We start from the raw sequence: 25,461 nt of genomic DNA, 5'->3' as shown, positions 1-25,461 counted from the left end.
TACCGACCCATCTGAAATTTCCCGTTTATCTCCAAACTATTAGAACGCCTGGTTTACTCCCGCCTTGTAAGCTATCAGAAAACTCTCTTCTCGACCCCCTACAGTCCAGCTTCCGATCCCTTCACTCAACAGAAACTGCCCTTACAAGGGTGTCAAACAACCTCCTAACAGCCAAATCGAGGGGCGATTACTCCCTACTGATCCTCCTCGATCTCTCTGCAGCATTTGACACTGTTGACCATAAACTCCGTATGCTTCGCTCCTTGGCCTAAGGAACACTGCTCTCTCCTGGTTCTCCTCCTACCTATCTGACTGCTCATTCAGTGTCTCCTTTGCTGGCTCTACCTACCCTCCTCTTCCCCTTGCTGTTGGGGTCCCCCAGGGCTCGGTCCTCGGCCCCCTCCTTTTTTCCATCTACACAGCCCCTATTGGACAAACCATCAGGAGATTTGGCCTCCAATACCACCTCTACGCCGATGACATCCAGCTATACACCTCTTCCCGTGACATCTCTGCACCTTTCCTCCAAACCGTCACCGACTGTCTGTCCGCTGTCTCTAACACCATGTCCTCTCTCTACCTAAAACTGAACCTCTCAAAATCTGACCTCCTGGTGTTTCCGCCCTCCGCTAACCGACCTCATCCTGACATCTCCATCTCAGTGTGTGGCACCATAACTCCCAGACTGCGTCCCCGCTGCCTTGGGGTCATATTCGACACCGATCTCTCCTTCACCCCCTACATCCAATCTCTGGCCAGAACTTGTCAGCTGCACCTCAAGAACACTGCAAGAATCCGCCCTTTTCTCACCGTGGACTCGCTAAAAACGCTCATTGTTGCTCTCATCCACTCCCAGCTCGATTATTGCAACTCGCTGGAACAAGACTCTACCCTCTCCAATCCATCCTGAATGCGGCAGCCAGGCTCATCTTCCTGTCCAGCCGCTACTCGGATGCCTCTGCCCTGTGCCAGTCACTGCACTGGCTGCCCGTCAAATACAGAATACAATTTGAACTCACTACCTTCATCCATACAGCCCTCCACAGCACCGCGTCGTCCTACATTGCCTCCCTCATCTCAATCCCCCACCCAGCCCGTGCCTCCGCTCTGTTAATTAAATCAGACTGAGTGCCCCTTTAATTTGAACCTCTCATTCCCAGCTCCAAGACTTCTTAAGAGCAGCACCGGTCCTCTGGAACGCACTACCAAAGGCTATCCGGGCAATGCATGACTCGCAGAACTTCAGGCGTGCTCTAAAAACGTACCTCTTCAGGGAGGCATACCATATCTCCTAAACCAAACCCCTCTGGATGCCACATGATAACATGCTACCTGACCTACTGACTGCATTCCCTGCTACCGTGTTTTCCCCGAAAGTAGGTCCTACCCCGATAGTAAGACCTATGCCGGTTTTTGAGGAAGGCTTGAACTATGAGGCGTCCCTCAAAAATAAGACATAGCTAACCTGCCCTCACCTCAAAAAAAATCAATACTCACCTGGTCCGCGGCATCCCGATGGTCTCTGGTGGCCGTCTGCCATGTCAGCTTCTTCTGGTGACGGGGCTTTGAATACCCTGCCTCCAGCAAAGCGAGCGCTGTGATTGGCTAATTGAGCGCCAGCAGCCAATCACAGCCGGCACTCGATCAGCCAATCACATTCATTCAGTGATGCCATTCACTGAGCACCGCTGGAGACCATGGGACGCCACAGACCAGGTGAGTATATGCCCCCCTCCCCCCCCCCCCCCGAAAATAAGACAGCCTCTTTTGGGGCAAAAAAATAATATGACAGTGTCTTATTTTCAGGGAAACGCAGTAGCCACAATCAACTGCCCCCCTGCAGTCACACTGTTTCTGCTGTCACACGGCTTAATGTCTGACCATTGTCTATGTGTATAGCACCCCACACTCTCCACCTCACCATACCGTGCACATCTCCAGCCCTTTACCTTCTGTTTTCCCCCCATTACTTGTAGTATGTAAGCTCTGTGGAGCAGGACCCTCACCTCTATTGTTTCCATCAACTGATTACTATGTAACCGTGGTCCTGTAATTTTTCTGTATTCACCCTGTCTTTGTAAGCGCTGCGGAATATGTTGGAGCTATATTAAGATTATTATTATCCCCTGCTGTCACAGAGGATCGCTGAGTTCTCCCATTGCTTTCAATTGGGCCGACGCTGCTGCTGAAAACAATGGGATCGACGCTGATGCTGCCCCATTGAAACCAGTGGGATGAAGGGATTCCCCACTGTGATGCAAGGCTGTTTTCGAATGCAAACGTCTCGCATTTACGAGGTTTTTACATGGTGGAAAGTGCGACATCAGGGCATGAGTCAGCAGCTGTAATGCTAACCCGATTCTGACCACGGCATCTAAATAATTAACAGACATTATTACAACCAACTCCAATTGCAGCCGTTACCGGCGATTTTCAGTTGTCAAAAATAGGTGATAGCCTCTATGGAGAGGACTCGGCTGCTGATCACGCTCCATCCACCCTCATATGAACACATTATGTGTATTTACATGGTGGGGTTGGGAAGTGGTTAACTAGGTATTCCCATCCCATGTCTTTTTAATAGGGAACAGTTTGCTAATCAGTGGGTTCTGACTGCTGGCACCCCCGCCAATCCCAGGATATCACCAACTGGGCGTCCCGTTGTTCTGGCAGCTCCACTTCATTTACTTGAGTCCGGTTATCTTCTGTGGTCCTAATGAATATACGTACACTACATACACGGCCTCCGGGGGGCGATATCTCAGGATTGGTGGGGGTCGCAGTGGCTGAACACTCCCTAATCCACAAGCTATACCTACCCTGTGCACGAGGATATCCTGATGAGGTGGGAATACACCTTTACTATAAACAAAAGATAAACTTAGTTGGTGTCGCCGCATCTGGAAAAATCTGAACCATTAAAATTTCACGCCATTTATCCCCCGCTGCAAAAAAAACATAATGCCAGAAGTGATGTTTTTGGCCGGAAGACTCTTTTTCCCCCCGTACGCATCTCCATTACTTAAATCCAGGTTTCCTCTGAAACGCTGCAGCTTTCTGGAGTAAAATGCGATTGTTTATAGCGAGGAAGCCTGCGCAATTTCCTGCTGCCTATGGCTCGGACGGGATTACTCTCCTGACAGCTGCAAACATGTGTCTGTATTACACCCCGGTGACGATGACCCACGGCTCTCAGTCTGTAGCAATCGCTGAGTGCTGGTGAGTGAGGGGTTAAGCTGGATTTCTCCAGCCGCGTTCCGTGCCAGGCGCCGGCCGCGCACATCTGTAGCGCAGACACGTAATGTGGTTACACAGAACACTCTCCGGCCCGTGTAGTAACACATCTGCCCTGCTGATTGCAACCATCCGGCCGGCAGGAAACGCAGCAGCAAAGAGTTAACAGAGGCTGGACGTCCCTGACATGATGCTCCACTTAAAGGGGCTTTCATTTATATGTGAAGCTTAAAGGGATATCCCCACCCGAGATATTTATGGAAAGTCTATCACTCTTTGCTGTGCAGTTAGTTACACTCTATTGCCCCCTGTTATCAGCCATGTAAGGCTGCAAGAAATGACAGGAAGTCCAAAAACATTCCCCCTCCCTACTCCCTACTTTATCTGCAGGGCTGAGTACCTCCAGAAGCATTTATAACCGTACACGTATGTATAAGGTTGCGTTTACACGGGGGCGAGCGTGATATCTGGCTGTGAAACTCGAACCAATATTTTGCTTGTGAAAGTGCGATGTGATTTGCAAGAAAATCGCAAGTTTATTCAAAAGGCAAAAAAAAAATGTTTTAAATGTTTAAAAAAAAAAAAGTACATTTTTTTCTCGCTCATTGGAAAAAATGGTCAATATTTTTATTAGACTCGTATTGTTATGAGAGAAAAAAAAACAAAAATCGCACATGTAAGTAGGCCCATTGCAGATAATCAGGGTCTATTTCAATGTGAGTTCTGTGCGTATCACAACACGAGAAACTTGCCCGTGTGAATGCACCCTAACACTGCTGTGCTGTTATAAAACGGCGCGCTGCGCTACTCTCGTCGCTTCCATTCACTTCAATGAGAGCTATGGGAACAGCAGTCGGCTCTTTCCGACAGGTTAGAGCACCAGGTTTTCCCGTCACGGCCATGAGACGCCGGGATCAGAATACCCCTTTAATGCCGGGTCTCCCCAAAGATTACAGCTGAGCCATGCGGGTCGCAGCAGGGGGACACTTTTTGATCAGCTTATTGTCAAGAGACCCTTCTAATAAGTAGGACCCCTTTAGGTTTAGTGGCCATCCAAAGTAGTGATCCCCGCAGTGTAAGGCCCCTTTTACACGGGACAACCTGTTTGGCGCAAATAACCGACAGCCATCCTAGCGATAATCGTTCTTGTGCTTTTACACAGGCATGACCATCACTCAGTGAGTGGAGGTGGAGTGAGCCCGGGATCATTCTCCTCCACCCGCCTCCATTCACAGTAAACAGGCAGTTGTTCATGCGATGACTGCCTGTTCACACGGGACGATCCGTTGATCAGTTTTTTGCCTGCAGAAATTGAACAAAGAATGAGAATTCTCATTCGGCGTTCATTCGGAACATTTACCCTGAACTAATTGTTCATTCTGCTGAATACCGGAATCTGAATGCTTTATCGGCTCGTGTAGAAGCTGATACATATTTATCGTCTTATTAGTGGATTGATCTGCGGTGACAGAAAGGCCGAGTGGATGATCACACAGCGGTTTTTTCCGCTAAGGAATTTGACGAAGAATCCCCGCCGATTCCATGATGAATCCACGTCCCGCTACCTCCAATGGGAATCTGCGCCACAGTTCATACAACGCAGATTTTTCAAATTTGCGTGCGCACAAAAAAATAAATAAATAAACAACACGTAAATTTTTGATGTGGATTCCACACACAGATTCTCCCACCAAAGAGGGCTAAAACAGCGTCCGGATCCATGGCCAATTCTTGGTATAGCCACAGCAAAAACCAGCAGCTCAGGTCAATATGTAGAGTCTCAGGTCGGGTTATACCGGGTCGGTAAGTGCCGCTGAGGAATGCGCCAATTCTATCATCTAAAGAGTCGGAAAATACAAAAAAAATTTGCATTCTGTGTAGTATAGAGGCTACACACATGCTGTTCTTAAAGGTACAGTGTCAGTATGGAACAGTGCCATAAAACTTAGTTATGGAGCTGTTCTGGGGGGTGACGGGGTACCAGGGGTGGGGTGGGAGGGGGAGGTTTACATTCACCCGCTGCGTCCCTCCGTAAAGTATGCACGTGGCTTAAAGATTTGGCTCTTCTCAGACCGCAGTGTGCGCACGCCTATGCAAGTCTATGGGAGTCTGAGATGAGTCAAATCTTCAGGGAAAACTACGAGCCACTGGAGGGTAAGGAAGACGCCACCATCAGCTGATAAGATATATTACACAACTTCATATAATTATGATTTATGTAAAAAAAAAAAAAAAAAAAGGAAATGGTGATGTGGGCCCTTTAAGAAGAGTCACAGCTAATCTGCTGGCAGACTTCTCGCCCCTCTCAACTTCTGATGAATTCTTACATAATCTTCAACCTTTCAATCAACTTTTCACCCAAAGGTCAGCAGCCAGGGAGCCAAGAAAAGCCGCTTATCTCCTTCTCCCAGCAGACAACCCACATATCCTATTTATATACAGAGTACTGCTTCTTAAAGGGATGTCACACTTAAAGGGGTGGTTCACATGAAAAGACCCCCCCCCAGTGATGAGCTTAGGAGTCCGACCCTCAGAGAAAGTACCAGTCAGTTTTGGAAACTGAAGTGGTTTTGGTTATTATGATACAAAAAGTGGTTTTCTAAAGCAAACAAAGGCTTTTATCTCCATTTTTGCGGTGCAGTTGAATGGAATTTATTGTTCCCTGTTATCAGCCACTTGAGGCTTTGGAGAAGTTGACTGTTGTGCTCTTTACTGGGAGGGAATATTGGAAATTCTAGAAATTATATCTCTGCCCTCTGACACCCTATGATCACTAATATGTAATACATACAGAATTCACAATCATCTCGCATGACGGGGACTGAGTTCACACTCACTTTCATACACTTCACCTCACACTTGCCTTTCACATACACCTGTAATACTGAAGTCGCACTCACCTCCCGTACACTGGATTCATGCATCTCATACACTAAGCTCACGCTCACCTTTCATACACTAAATTAACACTCACTTCTCACACACTAAGCTCACATTCACATGTAAAAGACTGAATTCATACTCACTTCTCTTACACTAAGCTCATACTCACCTGCAATATACGAAACTCATACTCACCACTTATACTCCAAACTCACACTCATCTCTCATACACTGGACTCATACAGTGAGCTTACCATATAATGCTCTCAACTCACACTCTTGTATTAGGTGAGTGTGAGTTGAGTACATTGAGCTACACTCTCATACTCTTAGTTCACACTTACCTACATTCAGCTCACACTCACCTCTTGTACGCTCAGCTCATAATTAACTACATTTGGCTAACAGTCCTCTCTCATACATTGAGCTTACACTCAGTTCACCCTCGCCTACATTCAGCTTACACTCATCTCTTGTAAAAGGAGTTTGTAAGCAACTCTCACATACTGAACTTACTATCACCTACCTATCATTCTCTCATCCCACACTCGCCTACATTTGGCTCACACTCATCCCATACAATGAGCTTACACTCATCTCTCATAGTCGACTCTCATTCTCAACTCACACTCATCCCATACACTGAGCTCACACTCAACTCATACTCGTACCTCGCACTCACCTCTCGTACCATACACTCACCTCTCGTACCTCACACTTCTGTTAGCTCACACTCACCTCTCCTAATTCATACACACACCCTGTATTAGCTTACACTTACTTCTCACACTCTCCTCCTTTATTACCTCACTCTCACCTCCTGTATCACCTTACACTCACCTCCTGTATTACCTCATACTCACCTCTCATACGTCACACTCGCCTCTTACACTGACCCCCTGTATTACCTCAAACTCACCTCCTGTATTACCTCACACTCGCCTCTTACACTGACCCCCTGTATTAGCTTATACTCACCTCTCACCTTCTGTATTACCTCACACCCACTTCCCGAATTACCTCACACTCACCTCCGGTATTACTCTAGACTCACCTCTTGTACCTCACACTCACCTCCTGTATTACCTCACACTCACCTATCGTACGTCACTCTTACCTCCTGTACTAGCTTTCACTCACCTCTCACACTCACCTCTTGTATAACCTCACACTCACCTCTCATACTCACTTCCTGTATTAGCTTACACTCACCTCCTGCATTACCTCATACTCACCTCTCATATGTCAAACTCACCTCTTACACTGACCCCCTGTATTACCTCAAACTCGCCTCCAGCATTACCTCTCACTCACCTCTCATACTTTACACTCACCTCCTGTATTACTTCACAAACACCTCTCAGACTTACCTCCTGTATTACCTCACACTCACCTCCTATATTACCTCACACTCACCTTCTGTATTACTTCACACACACCTCTTACACTCACCTCCTGTATTACCTCACATTTACCTCCTGTATTACCTCACACTCACCTCCTGTATTAACTCACCTCTCGTACCTCACTCTTACCTTCTGTATTACCTCACACTCACGTCTCGTACCTCACACTGACCTCTCGTACCTCACACTCGCCTCCTGAAGTACCTCACACTCACCTCTCACACTCCCCTCCTGTATTACCTCACACTCACCTCCTGTATTACCTTCTGTAATACCTCACACTCACTTTCTGTATTATCTCACACTCACTTCTCATACTTCACACTCACCTTCTGTATTACTTCACAACCACCTCTTACACTCACCTCCTGTATTACCTCACACTCACCTCCTGTATTACCTCACACTCACCTATCGTACCTCACACTCATGTCCTGTATTACCTCACACTCACGACCTGTATTACCTCACACTCACGACCTGTATTACCTCACACTCACGCCCTGTATTACCTCACACTCACCTCCCATATTACCTCACACTCACCTCCTGTATTACTCCACACTCACCTCTCACACTCACCTCCTGTATTACCTCACACCTATCTCCCGTATTACCTAACCCTCACCTTTCGTATTACCTCACACTCACCTCCCGTATTACTGCTCCCTCACCTCTCGTACATCACACTCACATCTCGTACCTAACACTCACCTCCTAATACTTCACACTAACTTTTCACAATCACCTCCTGTGTTACCTCACACTCACCTCTCATACCTCACACTCGCCTCTCACACTTACCTCCTGTATTACCTCACACTCACCTCTCATACTTCACACTCACCTCCTGTATTACTTCACAAACACCTCTCAGACTTACCTCCTGTATTACCTCACACTCACCTCCTATATTACCTCACACTCACCTCCTATATTACCTCACACTCAACTCCAAAATTACCTCACACTCACCTCCAAAATTACCTCACACTCACCTCCAAACTTACCTCACACTCACCTCCAAAATTACCTCACACTCACCTCCAAAATTACCTCACACTCACCTCCAAAATTACCTCACACTCACCTCCAAAATTACCTCACACTCACCTCCAAAATTACCTCACACTCACCCCCTGTATTACCTCACACTCAACCCCTGTATTACCTCACACTCAACTCTCATACTTCACATTCACCTCCTATATTACCTCACGCTCCCCTCCTGTATTACCTCACATTCATCTTCGGTATTGCCTCACACCCAATTCTGGTATTTCCTCACACTCACCCCCTGTATTATCTCACACTCCCCTCACCCTTTCCTCCTGTATTACCTCACACCCCCCCCTGTATTACCTCACGCTCACCTCCTGTATTACCTCACACTCGCCTCCTAAATAACCTCACACTCACCTCCTAAATAACCTCACACTCACCTCCTATATTACCTCACACTCACCTCCTATTTTACCTCACACTCCCTTCCCGTATTACTTCATACTACCCTCACCCTCTCCTCCTGTATTACCTCACACTCACCCCCTGTATTACCTCACACTCCCCCCCTGTATTACCTCACACTCCCCCCTGTATTACCTCACACTCCCCCCTGTATTACCTCACACTCCCCCCCTGTATTACCTCACACTCCCCCCCTGTATTACCTCACACTCCCCCCTGTATTAACTCACACTCACCCCCTGTATTACCTCACACTCACCTCCTGTATTACCTCACACTCACGCCCTGTATTACCTCACACTCACCTCCTGTATTACCTCACACTCACGCCCTGTATTACCTCACACTCACCTCCTGTATTACCTCACACTCACCTCCTGTATTACCTCACACTCACCCCCTGTATTACCTCACACTCACCCCCTGTATTACCTCACACTCACCCCCTGTATTACCTCACACTCACCTCCTGTATTACCTCACACTCACCCCCTGTATTACCTCACACTCACCTCCTGTATTACCTCACACTCACCTCCTGTATTACCTCACACTCACCTCCTTGTATTACCTCACACTCACCTCCTTGTATTACCTCACACTCACCTCCTGTATTACCTCACACTCACCCCCTGTATTACCTCACACTCACCCCCTGTATTACCTCACACTCACCCCCTGTATTACCTCACACTCAACCCCTGTATTACCTCACACTCAACCCCTGTATTACCTCACACTCACTCCCTGTATTACCTCACACTCACCCCCTGTATTACCTCACACTCACCTCCTGTATTACCTCACACTCACCTCCTTGTATTACCTCACACTCACCTCCTTGTATTACCTCACACTCACCTCCTGTATTACCTCACACTCACCTCCTGTATTACCTCAAACTCACCCCCTGTATTACCTCACACTCACTCCCTATATTACCTCACACTCACCCCCTCTATTACCTCACACTCACCCCCTGTATTACCTCACACTCACCCCCTGTATTACCTCACACTCACCCCCTGTATTACCTCACACTCACCTCCTGTATTACCTCACACTCACACACTGTATTACCTCACACTCACACACTGTATTACCTCACACTCCCCCCCTGTATTACCTCACACTCCCCCCTGTATTACCTCACACTCACCCCCTGTATTACCTCACACTCACCCCCTGTATTACCTCACACTCACCCCGTGTATTACCTCACACTCACCCCCTGTATTACCTCACACTCACCCCCTGTATTACCTCACACTCACTCCCTGTATTACCTCACACTCCCCCCCGTATTACCTCACACTCACCCCCTGTATTACCTCACACTCACCCCCTGTATTACCTCACACTCACTCCCTGTATTACCTCACACTCACCCCCTGTATTACCTCACACTCACTCCCTGTATTACCTCACACTCACCCCCTGTATTACCTCACACTCACTCCCTATATTACCTCACACTCACCTCCTGGATTACCTCACACTCACCTCCTGTATTACCTCACACTCACCTCCTGTATTACCTCACACTCACCCCCTGTATTACCTCACACTCACCCCCTGTATTACCTCACACTCACTCCCTATATTACCTCACACTCACCTCCTGTATTACCTCACACTCACCTCCTGTATTACCTCACACTCACCTCCTGTATTACCTCACACTCACCTCCTGTATTACCTCACACTCACCCCCTGTATTACCTCACACTCACTCCCTGTATTACCTCACACTCACCCCCTGTATTACCTCACACTCACTCCCTGTATTACCTCACACTCACTCCCTGTATTACCTCACACTCACCTCCTGTATTACCTCACACTCACCTCCTGTATTACCTCACACTCACCTCCTGTATTACCTCACACTCACTCCCTGTATTACCTCACACTCACCCCCTGTATTACCTCACACTCACCCCCTGTATTACCTCACACTCACCTCCTGTATTACCTCACACTCACCTCCTGTATTACCTCACACTCACCCCCTGTATTACCTCACACTCACCTCCTGTATTACCTCACACTCACCCCCTGTATTACCTCACACTCACCCCCTGTATTACCTCACACTCACTCCCCGTATTACCTCACACTCACCCCCTGTATTACCTCACACTCACCCCCTGTATTACCTCACACTCACTCCCTGTATTACCTCACACTCACCCCCTGTATTACCTCACACTCACCCCCTGTATTACCTCACACTCACTCCCTGTATTACCTCACACTCACCCCCTGTATTACCTCACACTCACCTCCTGTATTACCTCACACTCACCTCCTGTATTACCTCACACTCACCCCCTGTATTACCTCACACTCACCTCCTGTATTACCTCACACTCACCCCCTGTATTACCTCACACTCACCTCCTGTATTACTTCACACTCTGCTCCTGTATTACCTCACACTCACCCCCTGTATTACCTCACACTCACCCCCTGTATTACCTCACACTCACCCCCCGTATTACCTCACACTCACCTCCTATATTACCTCACACTCACTCCCTGTATTACCTCACACTCACCTCCTGTATTACCTCACACTCACCTCCTGTATTACCTCACACTCACCTCCTGTATTACCTCACACTCACCCCCTGTATTACCTCACTCTCACCCCCTGTATTACCTCACACTCACCCCCTGTATTACCTCACACTCACCTCCTGTATTACCTCACACTCACCCCCTGTATTACCTCACACTCACCTCCTGTATTACCTCACACTCACCTCCTGTATTACCTCACTCTCACCCCCTGTATTACCTCACTCTCACCCCCTGTATTACCTCACACTCACCTCCTGTATTACCTCACACTCACCTCCTGTATTACCTCACACTCACCTCCTGTATTACCTCACACTCACCCCCTGTATTACCTCACACTCACCTCCTGTATTACCTCACACTCACCTCCTGTATTACCTCACACTCACCCCCTGTATTACCTCACACTCACCCCCTATATTACCTCACACTCACCCCCTATATTACCTCACACTCACCCCCTGTATTACCTCACACTCACCTCCTGTATTACCTCACACTCACCTCCTATATTACCTCACACTCACTCCCTATATTACCTCACACTCACCCCCTATATTACCTCACACTCACCCCCTATATTACCTCACACTCACCTCCTGTATTACCTCACACTCACCCCCTGTATTACCTCACACTCACCCCCTGTATTACCTCACACTCACCCCCTGTATTACCTCACACTCACCCCCTGTATTACCTCACACTCACCCCCTATATTACCTCACACTCACCCCCTATATTACCTCACACTCACCCCCTATATTACCTCACACTCACCCCCTATATTACCTCACACTCACCTCCTGTATTACCTCACACTCACCCCCTGTATTACCTCACACTCACCCCCTGTTTTACCTCACACTCACCCCCTGTATTACCTCACACTCACCCCCTATATTACCTCACACTCACCCCCTATATTACCTCACACTCACCTCCTGTATTACCTCACACTCACCCCCTATATTACCTCACACTCACCCCCTGTATTACCTCACACTCACCCCCTATATTACCTCACACTCACCCCCTATATTACCTCACACTCACCTCCTGTATTACCTCACACTCACCCCCTATATTACCTCACACTCACCCCCTATATTACCTCACACTCACCTCCTGTATTACCTCACACTCACCCCCTGTATTACCTCACACTCACCCCCTGTATTACCTCACACTCACCCCCTGTATTACCTCACACTCACCCCCTGTATTACCTCACACTCACCTCCTGTATTACCTCACACTCACCCCCTGTATTACCTCACACTCACCCCCTGTATTACCTCACACTCACCTCCTGTATTACCTCACACTCACCTCCTGTATTACCTCACACTCACTCCCTGTATTACCTCACACTCACCTCCTGTATTACCTCACACTCACCTCCTGTCTTACCTCACACTCACCCCCTGTATTACCTCACACTCACCCCCTGTATTACCTCACACTCACTCCTTGTATTACCTCACACTCACCCCCTGTATTACCTCACACTCACCTCCTGTATTACCTCACACTCACCTCCTGTATTACCTCACACTCACCTCCTGTATGACCTCACACTCACTCCCTGTATTACCTCACACTCTCACCTCCCCTCCGCTCACTCTCAGCCCGGCATTTGCTCCCGTCCCTCCTGCCCTTCATCTCCCGGCAGCAGCAGCATCCCGCACCGCCGGCACGGAGCTCCCCGGCTCCCTTCCTGCCCTAACAAAGCCGCGGCGTTTACCTTGAGGATGCCGGCCATGTCGTCACCTTCCCGGTAATCCTCCCCGCAGGATCAGGCGGTCGTTCCTTCCAGCTCAGCCCCAGAGGCGGCCATCCGTGGCCGGGTACCGAGCTCCTGCTTCCCGGCTGCAGCGCCACCTCCCTCCCTGCAGTGAGAGCCGGTGGCCCCGAGCCAGCGCAGCGCCTCCCCGTCACATGGGGCTCCGGCCGGGGGGTCGCGGCATCATCTCTACCAGGGGGTCGGGGCCGGTAACCGTGAGTTATCAGTCACAGATGGTGGGAGGAGGGAGAGCCGCCGGCCGGGGAGGCAGGAGAGAAGCGGCTCTGGTAACAACCGGCGGCGGCAGGAGAGTCGGGGTCACCCCGCTTGTAGGAGGGGATGTGCTGCCTCAGCCTTCCAGTCAAGGGTTAAATATACATCATCAGGAGCTTCTATAGCGCCAACATATACTGCAACGCCGTACAAACCAGACATCACATATATATAACAGAGGGGAGGGTGCTGGACACAAGAGCTGACCGTCTATGAGGGAATAGAGGGACACAAGAGCTTACAGTCTATGAGGGAATAGGGGGACACAAGAGCTTACAGTCTATGAGGGAATAGGGGGACACAAGAGCTTACAGTCTATGAGGAAATAGGGGGACACAAGAGCTTACAGTCTATGAGGAAATAGGGGGACACAAGAGCTTACAGTCTATGAGGAAATAGAGGGACACAAGAGCTTACAGTCTATGAGGAAATAGGGGGACACAAGAGCTTACAGTCTATGAGGAAATAGGGGGACACAAGAGCTTACAGTCTATGAGGAAATAGAGGGACACAAGAGCTTACAGTGTATGAGGAAATAGGGGGACACAAGAGCTTACAGTCTATGAGGAAATAGGAGGACACAAGAGTTTACAGTCTATAGGAAATAGCGGGACATAAGAGCTTACAGTCTATGAGGAAATAGGGGGACACAAGAGCTTACAGTCTATGAGGAAATAGGGGGACACAAGAGCTTACAGTCTATGAGGAAATAGGGGGACACAAGAGCTTACAGTCTATTAGGAAATAGGGGGACACAAGAGCTTACAGTCTATGAGGAAATAGGGGGACACGAGCTTACAGTCTGTGAGGGAATAGGGGGGACACAAGAGCTTACAGTCTATGAGGGAATAGGGGGACACAAGAGCTTACAGTCTATGAGGAAATATGGGGACACAAGAGCTTACAGTCTATGAGGGAATAGGGGAACACAAGAGCTTACAGTCTATGAGGGAATAGGGGGACACAAGAGCTTACAGTCTATGAGGGAATAGGGGGACACAAGAGCTTACAGTCTATGAGAAATAGGGCGGCACAAGAGCTTACAGTCTATGAGGAAATATGGGGACACAAGAGCTTACAGTCTATGAGGGAATAGGGGGACACAAGAGCTTACAGTCTATGGGAAAATAGGGGGACACAAGGGCTTACAGTCTATGAGGAAATAGGGGGACACAAGAGCTTACAGTCTATGAGGGAATAGGGGGACACAAGAGCTTACAGTCTATGGGGAAATACGGGGACACAAGAGCTTACAGTCTATGAGGGAATAGGGGGACACAAGAGCTTACAGTCTATGAGGAAATAGGGGGACACAAGAGCTTACAGTCTATGGGGAAATAGGGAGACACAAGAGCTTACAGTCTATTAGGAAATAGGGGGACACAAGAGCTTACAGTCTATGAGGGAATAGGGGGACACAAGAGCTTACAGTCTATGAGGGAATAGGGGGACACAAGAGCTTACAGTTTATGAGGAAATAGGGGGACACAAGAGCTTACAGTCTATGAGGAAATAGGGGAACACAAGAGCTTACAGTCTATGAGGAAATAGGGGAACACAAGAGCTTACAGTCTATGAGGAAATAGGGGGACACAAGAGCTTACAGTCTATTAGGAAATAGGGGGACACAAGAGCTTACAGTCTATGAGGGAATAGGGGGACACAAGAGCTTACAGTCTATGAGGGAATAGGGGGACACAAGAGCTTACAGTTTATGAGGAAATAGGGGGACACAAGAGCTTATAGTCTATGAGGGAATAGGGGGACACAAGAGCTTACATTTTATGAGGAAATAGGGGGGACACAAGAGCTTACAGTCTATGAGAAAATAGGAGGACACAAGAGCTTACAGTCTATGGGGAAATAGAGGGGACACAAGAGCTTACTGTCTAAGAGAAAATAGGAGACACAAGAGCTTACAGTCTATGAGGAAATAGGGGGGACACAAGAGCTTACAGTCTATGAGGGAATAGGAGGACACAAGAGCTTACAGTCTATGAGGGAATAGGGGGACACAAGAGCTTACAGTCTATGAGAAATAGGGCGGCACAAGAGCTTACAGTCTATGAGGAAATAGGAGGACACAAGAGCTTACAGTCTATGAGGGAATAGGGGGACACAAGAGCTTACAGTCTATGAGGAAATAGGGGAAACACAAGAGCTTACAGTCTATGAGGAAATAGGAGGACACAAGAGCTTACAATCTATGAGGAAATAGGGGGACACAAGAGCTTACAGTCTGTGAGGGAATAGGGGGACACAAGAGCTTACAGTCTATGAGGGAATAGGAGGACACAAGAGCTTACAGTCTATGAGGAAATAGGGGGGACACAAGAGCTTACAGTCTATGAGGGAATATGGGGACACACGAGCTTACAGTCTATGAGGAAATAGGGGGACACAAGAGCTTACAGTCTATGAGGGAATAGGGGAACACAAGAGCTTACAGTCTATGAGGGAATAGGGGGACACAAGAGCTTACAGTCTATGAGGGAATAGGGTGACACAAGAGCTTACAGTCTATGAGGAAATAGGGGGACACAAGAGCTTACAATCTATGAGGAAATAGGGGGACACAAGAGCTTACAGTCTATGAGGGAATATGGGGACACAAGAGCTTACAGTCTATGAGGAAATAGGAGGACACAAGAGCTTACAGTCTATGAGGAAATATGGGGACACAAGAGCTTACAGTCTGTGAGGAATAGGGAGGACACAAGAGCTTACAGTCTATGAGGAAATAGGAGGGACACAAGAGCTTACAGTCTATGAGGAAATAGAGGGGACACAAGAGCTTACAGTCTATGAGGGAATAGAGGGACACAAGAGCTTACAGTCTATGAGGAAATAGGAGGACACAAGAGCTTACAGTCTATGAGGAAATATGGGGACACAAGAGCTTACAGTCTGTGAGGAATAGGGAGGACACAAGAGCTTACAGTCTATGAGGAAATAGGAGGGACACAAGAGCTTACAGTCTATGAGGAAATAGAGGGGACACAAGAGCTTACAGTCTATGAGGGAATAGGGGGACAAAAGAGCTTACAGTATATGAGGAAATAGGGGGACACAAGAGCTTACAGTATATGAGGAAATAGGGGGACACAAGAGCTTACAGTCTATGAGGAATAGGGGGACACAAGAGCTTACAGTCTATGAGGGAATAGGGGGACACAAGAGCTTACAATCTATGAGGAAATAGGGGGACACAAGAGCTTACAGTCTATGAGGAAATAGGGGGACACAAGAGCTTACAGTTTATGAGGAAATAGGGGGACACAAGAGCTTACAGTCTATGAGGAAATAGGGGGACAAAAGAGCTTACAGTATATGAGGAAATAGGGGGACACAAGAGCTTACAGTCTATGAGGAAATAGGGGGAACACAAGAGCTTACAGTCTATGAGGGAATAGAGGGACACAAGAGCTTACAATCTATGAGGGAATAGGGGGGACACAAGGGCTTACAGTCTATGAGGGAATAGAGGGACACAAGAGCTTACAGTCTATGAGGGAATAGGGGGACACAAGAGCTTACAGTCTATGAGGGAATAGGGGGACACAAGAGCTTACAGTCTATGAGGAAATAGGGGGACACAAGAGCTTACAGTCTATGAGGAAATAGTGGGGACACAAGAGCTAACAATCTATGAGGAAAAAGAATGCCGAGAATTGGCAACAGTAACATTTCTTACTTTGTAGCAAACAATAAATATTATTTTCTGGTGAAAACCGAAGGGACAAAAGGTTTCAATAATGACTTATGAAAAACCCTGTGAACCCTCCATGTAGCTGGTAAATCAAGTTCATAAGCAAGCGGGTTTACTACACGCGTGATGACAAAGGGACCCACATAACGCGGCACCAGTTTGAAAGACGGAACCTTCCATTTGAGATTTCTAGAAGACAAATATACCTGCTGTCCCATCCTGTACGGTTCAGATATTGACAGACTCCTCCCACTACATACTAGCCCCCGTTGCTTCCAGGTTCTTCTGTACTTCTTTCCATACCCCCTGCAGCGCATCTGTGGCGACATCAGCTGCAGGACAGGCAGACGGAGTGGAAATAGCTGTAAGGAAGCGAGGATGCTGACCGTATACGCAAAGGAATGGGGATACCCCAGTGGAAGAACAAGTACGGTTGTTTAGTGCAAACTCTGCCAACGGCAGGAATTCTGCCCACTGATGAGCCTTTTCGCCAGCAAACAACCGTAAATATTGCACTAAGTCCTGGTTCTTCCGCTCAGTCTGACCATTAGTTTGCAGGTGAAATGCTGACGAGAAAGAAAGCGACGTTCCCAGGTTTCTACAGAAGGCTCACAAGAATTGCGCAGCAAACTGAACCCCGCGATCAGATACAATTTTCTCGGAAACCCCATGTAGGCGAATGACTTCTTTTACAAAAATCTTAGAAAATTCTATAGCAGAAGGTAGCTTCTTTAACACCACGATGTGCCATCTTTGAGAAACGGTCTACAACAACTAGGATAGTAGTGAACTTCTGAGACTCAGGTAGATCGGTGATAAAATCTACAGATAAATGCGACCACGGACGAGAAGACACCGGTAACGGTCTCAGAGGCCCCTCCGGACGACGACGACATTTATAGTGTGCACAGACAAAGCATCCCTTAACAAAGTTGCTGATCTCCCGAGACATGCCTGGCCACCAGTAGTGTCTAGTACATAGATCCAGAGTCCCCTGAACCCCCAGATGGCCTGTGAGAACAGATCAATGAGACTCTAAGACGCAAGGTCTCTTGCACAAACCATCTGCCCCCGGCACACCCAAGGGAGCGTCCTGCTGACAATTTTGTAGATGAGGAACGAGATCAGATTCTACAGCTGTCACCACCACCCCAGGTGCCAGGATATTCTCGGGTGCCACTGTCTCACTTTCTGTCAAACTGAAACTCCTCGAGAGAGTGTCTGCCTTCACGTTCTTCTCCCCTGGATTATATGTAACGACGAGGTTAAACCTGGCGAAAAACAACGCCCACCTGACCTGACGAGCTGTGAGTCTCTTAGCATTGGCGAGATATATCAAGTTTTTATAATCAGTATACACGGTAATGGGATGCCTTACCCCCTCAAGATGGTGACGCCACTCTTCTAGAGACCACTTAATTGCCAATAACTCACGATTACCCATGTCATAGTTATGTTCCGCGGAACTAAACTTCCGCGAGAAGAACACACATGGACTATACCCAGATCTCCCACTGACTTCCTGAGACAATACAGCCCCTGCCCCCACCTCAGACACATCGACCTGAATGAAGAACGGTCGCCGCGCGTCAGGCTGTACTAGCAACAGGGCAGCAGTAAATGCCCTTTTTTGACGTCTAAAAGCCTCTAGGGCCTCTGGCAACCATTTTACCAAGTCGGCACCCTTCTTGGTAAGATCGGTCAGGGGTTGAGCAATAACAGAATAATTCTTAATGAATTTACGGTAAAAATTTGCGAAACCGCTGGAGAGGTTATCTGTTCTGACCCATTGAGAGATTGCCGCCACTTTATCAGACTCCATTTGAATCTCCGTGGGTGAAATCACATAACCAAGAAAGATACTTGTTTAGTACCAAAAATGCATTTCTCCAACTTGACAAAAAGTTGGTACTAACACAAACGGGTCAGAACCAGCCTTAGGTGCCGCACATGTGAGTCCCAGTCTGGGGAGTACACTAGAATGTCATCGAGATATATGACCAAAAATACCCCCAGGAAGTCGTGGAAGACAGTGTTCATAAATCCCTGGAACACAGTGGGGGCATTACAAAGTCCGAAGGGCATGACAAGACACTCAAAATCTCCGAACAAGGCGTTGAACACAGTCTTCCACTCATCTCCCTTTCGGATGCAAATTAAATTGTAAGCCCCCCTTAAGTCCAATTTGGAAAACCAGTGGGCCCCTACCACCTGATTCAATAAATCAGGAATCAGGGGCAAGGAGCACTGGTTCTTCACTGTAACTTTATTCAAAGCCCAATAATCCACACAAGGCCTCAATGTCCCATCCTTCTTCTCTACAAAGAAGAGACCGGCCCTGGCAGGGGACCTGGACAGCCTGATATGTCATTTTGCCAGAGACTCTGAGATATAGGACTTAAGGGCTTCGTGCTCACGCCCAGACAAATTGAAAATGGCTCCCTTAGGGATGGGACTGTCGGGGATCAAATCAATACCACAGTCCCACTCCCTATAGGGAGGCAAAGTCTCAGACAGTTTCTTGGAAAATACGTCTTGAAAATCGGTCAAATACTCAGGAATAAGTATGGTATCTGCTGAACACATGGATATAGCAGCTAAGTGACTATGACAGGATAACCCCCAATGTGTCAATTCCCGAGTGGACCAATCAAATCGGGGATTGTGCAGTGCCAACCAGGGCATACCAAGCACTACATCAATGGACATCTTTTCCATTACCAAGAACGACAGATTCTCAGAATGGAGAACACCCACAGTGAACTGTAAAATAGGAGTCCTCCATTGTACAACACCTGCCGACAGAGGGGTAGAATCAATACTAGTGAAGTGTATGGGAATCTTCAACGCCGGGAATTCAGTCATCAGAGGTCTGACAACTTAAACTAATCAAATTGGCGGAAGTCCCCGAATCAATAAAAGCCTGACTGGACCGAGTGAAATTCCGGAAGCCAATCTGACAAGGCACCAACAACTTAGGGAGTACCTGTGATCCTAGGCGATCCTCCCAAAAATCGCCTAAGATCTGAAGTTTTCCGCCAGCTCGGACTGATGTTGTAGACGATTCTGAAGACAAGACGATGTCCAGCTTTCCCACAATAGAGGCAGAGACGATGAGTCATCCAGAACCGTCGCCGTTCCTCGGGACTTAGCTAGTCTACTTCCATAGGCTCGGCACCAGAAGTTGGCAATGAAGAAGTGGGAGCGGGTCTGCTGGATTCCTTAGCCTTACGGGCCTGACGCTCCTCTTTTTTAGATCTCCTGTCAGCTTTGACCGCCAATTCCATCGCATCATTGAGTGTTACAGGAGCGGGATGAGAAATGAGTAGATCCTTGACAGCATCAGACAGACTCAACAAAAACACATCTTTAAGAGCGCTATCGTTCCAAGAGGTTTCACCTGCATACTGTCTAAATTAAGAGCAGTGGTCCTCTACCCACTGCTGCCCTGACGTAGAGATATGAGATGAGATACCGCCAACCCCGCACGGTCTGGCTCATCAAAAATACCTCTAAGTTCCTCAAAAAACAAACCAACTGACTGCAGGCAAGCCAAATTCTCGGGCAAGGAGTAGGCCCATGTCTGGGGGGGGACCCCGAAGTAAGGACATAATCAATCCAACTTTCTGGGATTCTGAGCTGGATGAGCTGACTGCATCCGAAAATACAATCTACATGCCTGCTGATAAACAAAAAATTTGCTCCTCTCCCCTGAAAATACCTCAGGAAGAGGACACTTGGGCTCGGGAATAGAAGGGGCGGTAGAAACATGCACTAGCTCTCGCTTCTGCTGGGCCACCATATGACTGGACAGGACTTGGATCACGACCACTAAATCCTGCAACTGACTTGCGAGGGTACTCATGGCCTCCATTGGAGAGCAGTTATTATGTTACGGTATACTACCCGTGATACGCCAGCCTGGGTGCCCTAGATCTCACCCACAACCCCTGTCCCTGCCTGCTTGCCTCCACTCCTGGCTAATCCCGGACAGACAACTGGGCAGCGGTCCCTACTCTAACTAGGGACCGAAAAAGGGACGCTGGCGTACCTGGATGGAAAGGGTAGAATACCGACAGAAAAGGCAGATGTAAATAACCAACACGAACGATACCAAGCAGAACTGAGGCAGATGGAAAAACCTGGCAGATAATAGCAAGGTATAGCAGACAAGATGACAGGAGCAGGAGACCAACAGTGGCTGACTAGCTAGCACACTGAGGGAAACCAATAACTGGCAGGGATTGCAAGTCTCTGCCCGACCTTTAAACAAAAGCCTCCGCCCAGGGACGGAGAGAGGGAGACAGCCAACTCCCAACAGAAGATAATAAAAGGGAGATCGTGCACGGCAGCTCCACTCACAGGTACTGGGCACCCGCGCCTCAGCAGCCGAACAACAAGCCGGGGGGACGCGCTCCGACCACTGGACCCCGCACACCGCCGCCCCGGATGGACCAGCAACCGCCGCATGGTAACACCTCTCTTTGCTTTTCACTCAGGGTGCTCGCATTTTATACCCCAGCGTCAGGGCCAAGTAGTGATAGCATGACATTTGCCGTGTGAACGTGCGTCCAGTGATACACAGTGAACTTTATGCGCTAGAAGCACAGCACATTCGCGAGATTTCAGCTTTACAAGCATTGATGTCCTTATGCAGTGAGTATACAGCAAAAGGGAATCTTGTAGATGGAAACAACGCATCGCAGAAATGAGTCAAAGGAGGATGTCAGGAATCGTTCTGATGAAGCCTCCCAGCTGTTATCACTGGAGTCAACACTATGTAATACCTGGTGACATCAAATTTTCTTATCAGCGGCACTGCGGTCTGGCTGCTAGGCAGGGGTGGACACTAAATGACCCCTTTATTAGAAACTGCAGCCCTTTCTGTGTATGAAAATTATCCCCGTGACCCTGGAGTGAAGTGTAAGATCATAGCACAAGTTTTCCGTGGATCAGTTTCAGAGTGAAACCACATGAGATGCAAAAAAACAACGATCTGAGTCATCGGTGCCAGACTAGCTGGGGCCGGGATTTCACTACCAACCACGCAGGTTTTTTTCATGTAATGGTGTGGAGAGTATACCAAGAATGGCGTGATTGAGGAAAAACATCCTGCAAAAGGGGATCCTGTAGGATGGAAACAACTTGTCACTGAAAGGGGTCAGAAGAGGATGAAAGCCAACCGCAGGCTCATCTGATGGGACCCCGGGGCTGAAATCATCATTAGCGCTATACATTATATTGGGTGAAGGAAATCCAGTCTTAGAGATTTCTCAGTGAGACGTGGTGTGGAGGGAAAGAATACAGAGAGACCACGTGACGCTTGACCCAAAACTTTGCTGGAACCGTGGCAATCAAGAGCAGATAGGTGGCCGCCCTACACAAAGGTGGTCTTTGGTAGCAGCCAACTAAAGGCCCATTTACACCAGCCGATGATCGCTCAAATGACAGTTTGAGTGATAGCTTTGAGCGATTATTTTGCATAAACTATTAAGTAGCTACTTAATAGCAATTAAGTGTGTAAATGAAGCCTTCGCTGAATGCAGTTACTAGCCCAGGAGCTCTTATCTGCACTCAGATACTTTGTTCTCCAGGGGTAAACAATGCTATCAGCACTCCCCATGGAGACCTGCTGATAAGGCTGCAGGACGATTTTTAGTTTGGACTGAATTTAACGATCAGCTAGCAGTGCCCGAAAAGTGCACGATGGGCGCGCGTTTAGATGCACCGATTATCGCTAAAACGATCACCTTTTAGCAATCATTGGCTTCTGCAAATGGGCTTTAAGGCACTCGGCTTAGAACTTGCCCAAGTCTGTAAGCTGGCTTTACGTCGAGCGGCCAACAGTCTGTAGGGGTTATCAACCGCTATGCTGACTACTTCATTACTGATCTGTATATTCATGCGGCGTCTCTGACCCCTTCCCTCTTCTCTGCCCAGTCCCTTGCATAAACTCTTTAAGGGCCAATCTTCATATTCCAAAACTTGCTCAGCCTGGGTCATTGATTGCCACACAACTCACAACACCGCTAGTCATTAATGGAAGCCGATGATCGCTAAAAGATCGCTCAAACGACAGTATGAGTGACAGCTTTGAGCGATCATTTTGCATAAACTATTAAGTAGCTACTCAGCTACTTAGTATTAACTAGGTGTGCAAATGAAGCCTTCACTGAATGCAGTTAATACCCCGAGGGCTCTTATCTGCACTCAGATCCTTTGTTCTCCATGGGGAAACAATGCTATCAGCACTCCCCGTGGAGAACTGCTGATAAGAGTGAACAACGATTTTTAGGTTGGACTGAATTTAACAATCAGCTAGCAGTGCCCGATTAGTGATTTTTATAGCAGTTATCGGCTGGTGTAAATGGGCCTTTAGTCTGGGTTCACACAGGGCGTAATTGCCGTGGAGTTTCCGTGCAGACTTTGCATGGAAATTCCGCCTGAGGCCTTTTCATCATGGGATTAGCCCGCAAAGTGGACGAGATTTGCAAAAATCTTATCCACACGCTGCGGCCGATCCGTTGCGGCCAGGCGGCGCTGAAATTGACATGCTGCATCGAATTCAAAGACGCATCATGTTAATTCTTTCCCCGTTTCCGCGGCGGCCTCTCCCCTTTCTATGGGGAGAGACAGCTGCATCAGAATGCAGGCGTGCGAAGCCGCTTCAAAATCAGCAGCAAAAGGCTGCAGGTTTTGAAGCTGCATTTCTTCCGTGGAAATCTTGCGGTATTTCCGTGCAGTCATTCCACAGTATTTCGGTCCTATGTGACCCCAGCCTTACAGCGACCACATATATCACATAACGGCTCGATTTACTCCAGAGACCCCCAAAATACAATAAGATATTGGAGATACTGCCGTTCTGCTCAGACCCTTAGGGCTCCTGCACACTTGCGGGGTTTTTCGCGTTTTTTTTTTACGCGATATTGCTTCGTTTTTTTCACCCGATTGTCAATGGGACTTTCTAATATTAAAAACGCATCGCACAAAAATTGCAAAGCACAAACTTGTGATGCGTTTTTAACATTAGAAAGTCCCATTGACAATCAGGTGAAAAACGCAGCGAACTGTCTTCATACATACCCCGACGCTGTAGGACGTAAATGTACATCCTGGAGCGGGAAGGGGTTAAAGACCCCCCCCCCCCCTCTAGTAGCACCTTGGACCTCCTTTGGCCTTGAGAACCGCAGCCGTTCCTTGTGGCATAGATGTTGTTATTCTGAATGAATACTGGCCCCTGCGGACAGGAAGCTTCTTGTAGTTGCCACAGATTAGATGGCGGTGCCGACATGTTCTAACCAGCTGACAGGAAGGGGACATCGATTCATGCTGCTTGCACCAAATTCTGCCCTCCCATCAGCAACAGAAATCTGCATCCATCTAACTGGGAGATGTTTTTCCGCTGCTCAGTGATACAAGTTTTGTGCTCTTTTGCCCGCTGGAGTCTCGTCTTTCTGTTTCTCTTAGACACAACGGCGCTGGAACTGGTCGTCTGCTGTTATAGCCCATCCGTGATAAGGAACGCCGAGTTGTGCGTTCGGACACATTTACTGGAGCACCAGTGTTGTATTCAGCTGACATCCTCCTCTGACTCCTTTCTGTGACAAGTTGTTTCTGTCTACAGGATCCCTTTTACTGGATGTTCTACCTCGATCACGCCATTCTCTGTATACTCTCCACACGGTTATATGAGAAACCCCCCCTCGCTTTGGCAGTGAAATTCTGTCCCTGGCTAGTCTAGCACCGATAAACGGGCCTTGTGGAAGTTTCCAAATACCAAAGATGAACAGCAGCAGAAAATAGCAATATCCCTTTAGGGTGAGAGAATCACGACTCCAAGGTATCTGAACGCCACTCAAAGTCAGGTTTTGGACCGAAAACCTTAATGCGGTATTCCAAGAATCAATAAGCGAGTGGCAGCATTTACAGATGCAAATTAAAAGGCAAAGTTTTATTCCTCCATAAAAACTAAGGACACAAGGTTTCAACCGCCACCGTTGTCAGCTCTGCACCTAGTGACATCCCACCACCAGACCCCATTGTCAGCTCTACACCTAGTGACATCCCCCCACCAGACCCCGTTGTCAGCCCTACACCTGGTGAATTCCCACCGC

At 48.0% G+C, this 25,461-nt stretch overlaps 1 protein-coding gene across 2 annotated transcripts in view; it reads right to left on the bottom strand.

Moving 5' to 3' along the window:
- The window catches only part of ST6GALNAC3 (ST6 N-acetylgalactosaminide alpha-2,6-sialyltransferase 3), a 256,129-nt gene extending 242,498 nt beyond the window's left edge, over window positions 1–13,631 (bottom strand). Inside the window, exon 1 of one of the 2 annotated variants that reach the window (XM_066597804.1) lies at window positions 13,324–13,631. In XM_066597804.1, the coding sequence (XP_066453901.1) occupies window positions 13,324–13,341 (18 nt within the window). In that variant the 5' untranslated portion in view covers window positions 13,342–13,631. The remainder of the gene's footprint in view (window positions 1–13,323) is intronic. The other variant, XM_066597803.1, reaches the window with a different exon arrangement.
- Window positions 13,632–25,461: the final 11,830 nt, after the last annotated feature.

This window comes from Eleutherodactylus coqui, chromosome 3, assembly GCF_035609145.1.
Source record: "Eleutherodactylus coqui strain aEleCoq1 chromosome 3, aEleCoq1.hap1, whole genome shotgun sequence".
In the NCBI taxonomy this organism is placed as follows: domain Eukaryota; kingdom Metazoa; phylum Chordata; class Amphibia; order Anura; family Eleutherodactylidae; genus Eleutherodactylus; species Eleutherodactylus coqui.
Note: the sequence above shows the minus strand (reverse complement) of the source record. Positions and strands in the feature narration are given on the sequence as shown.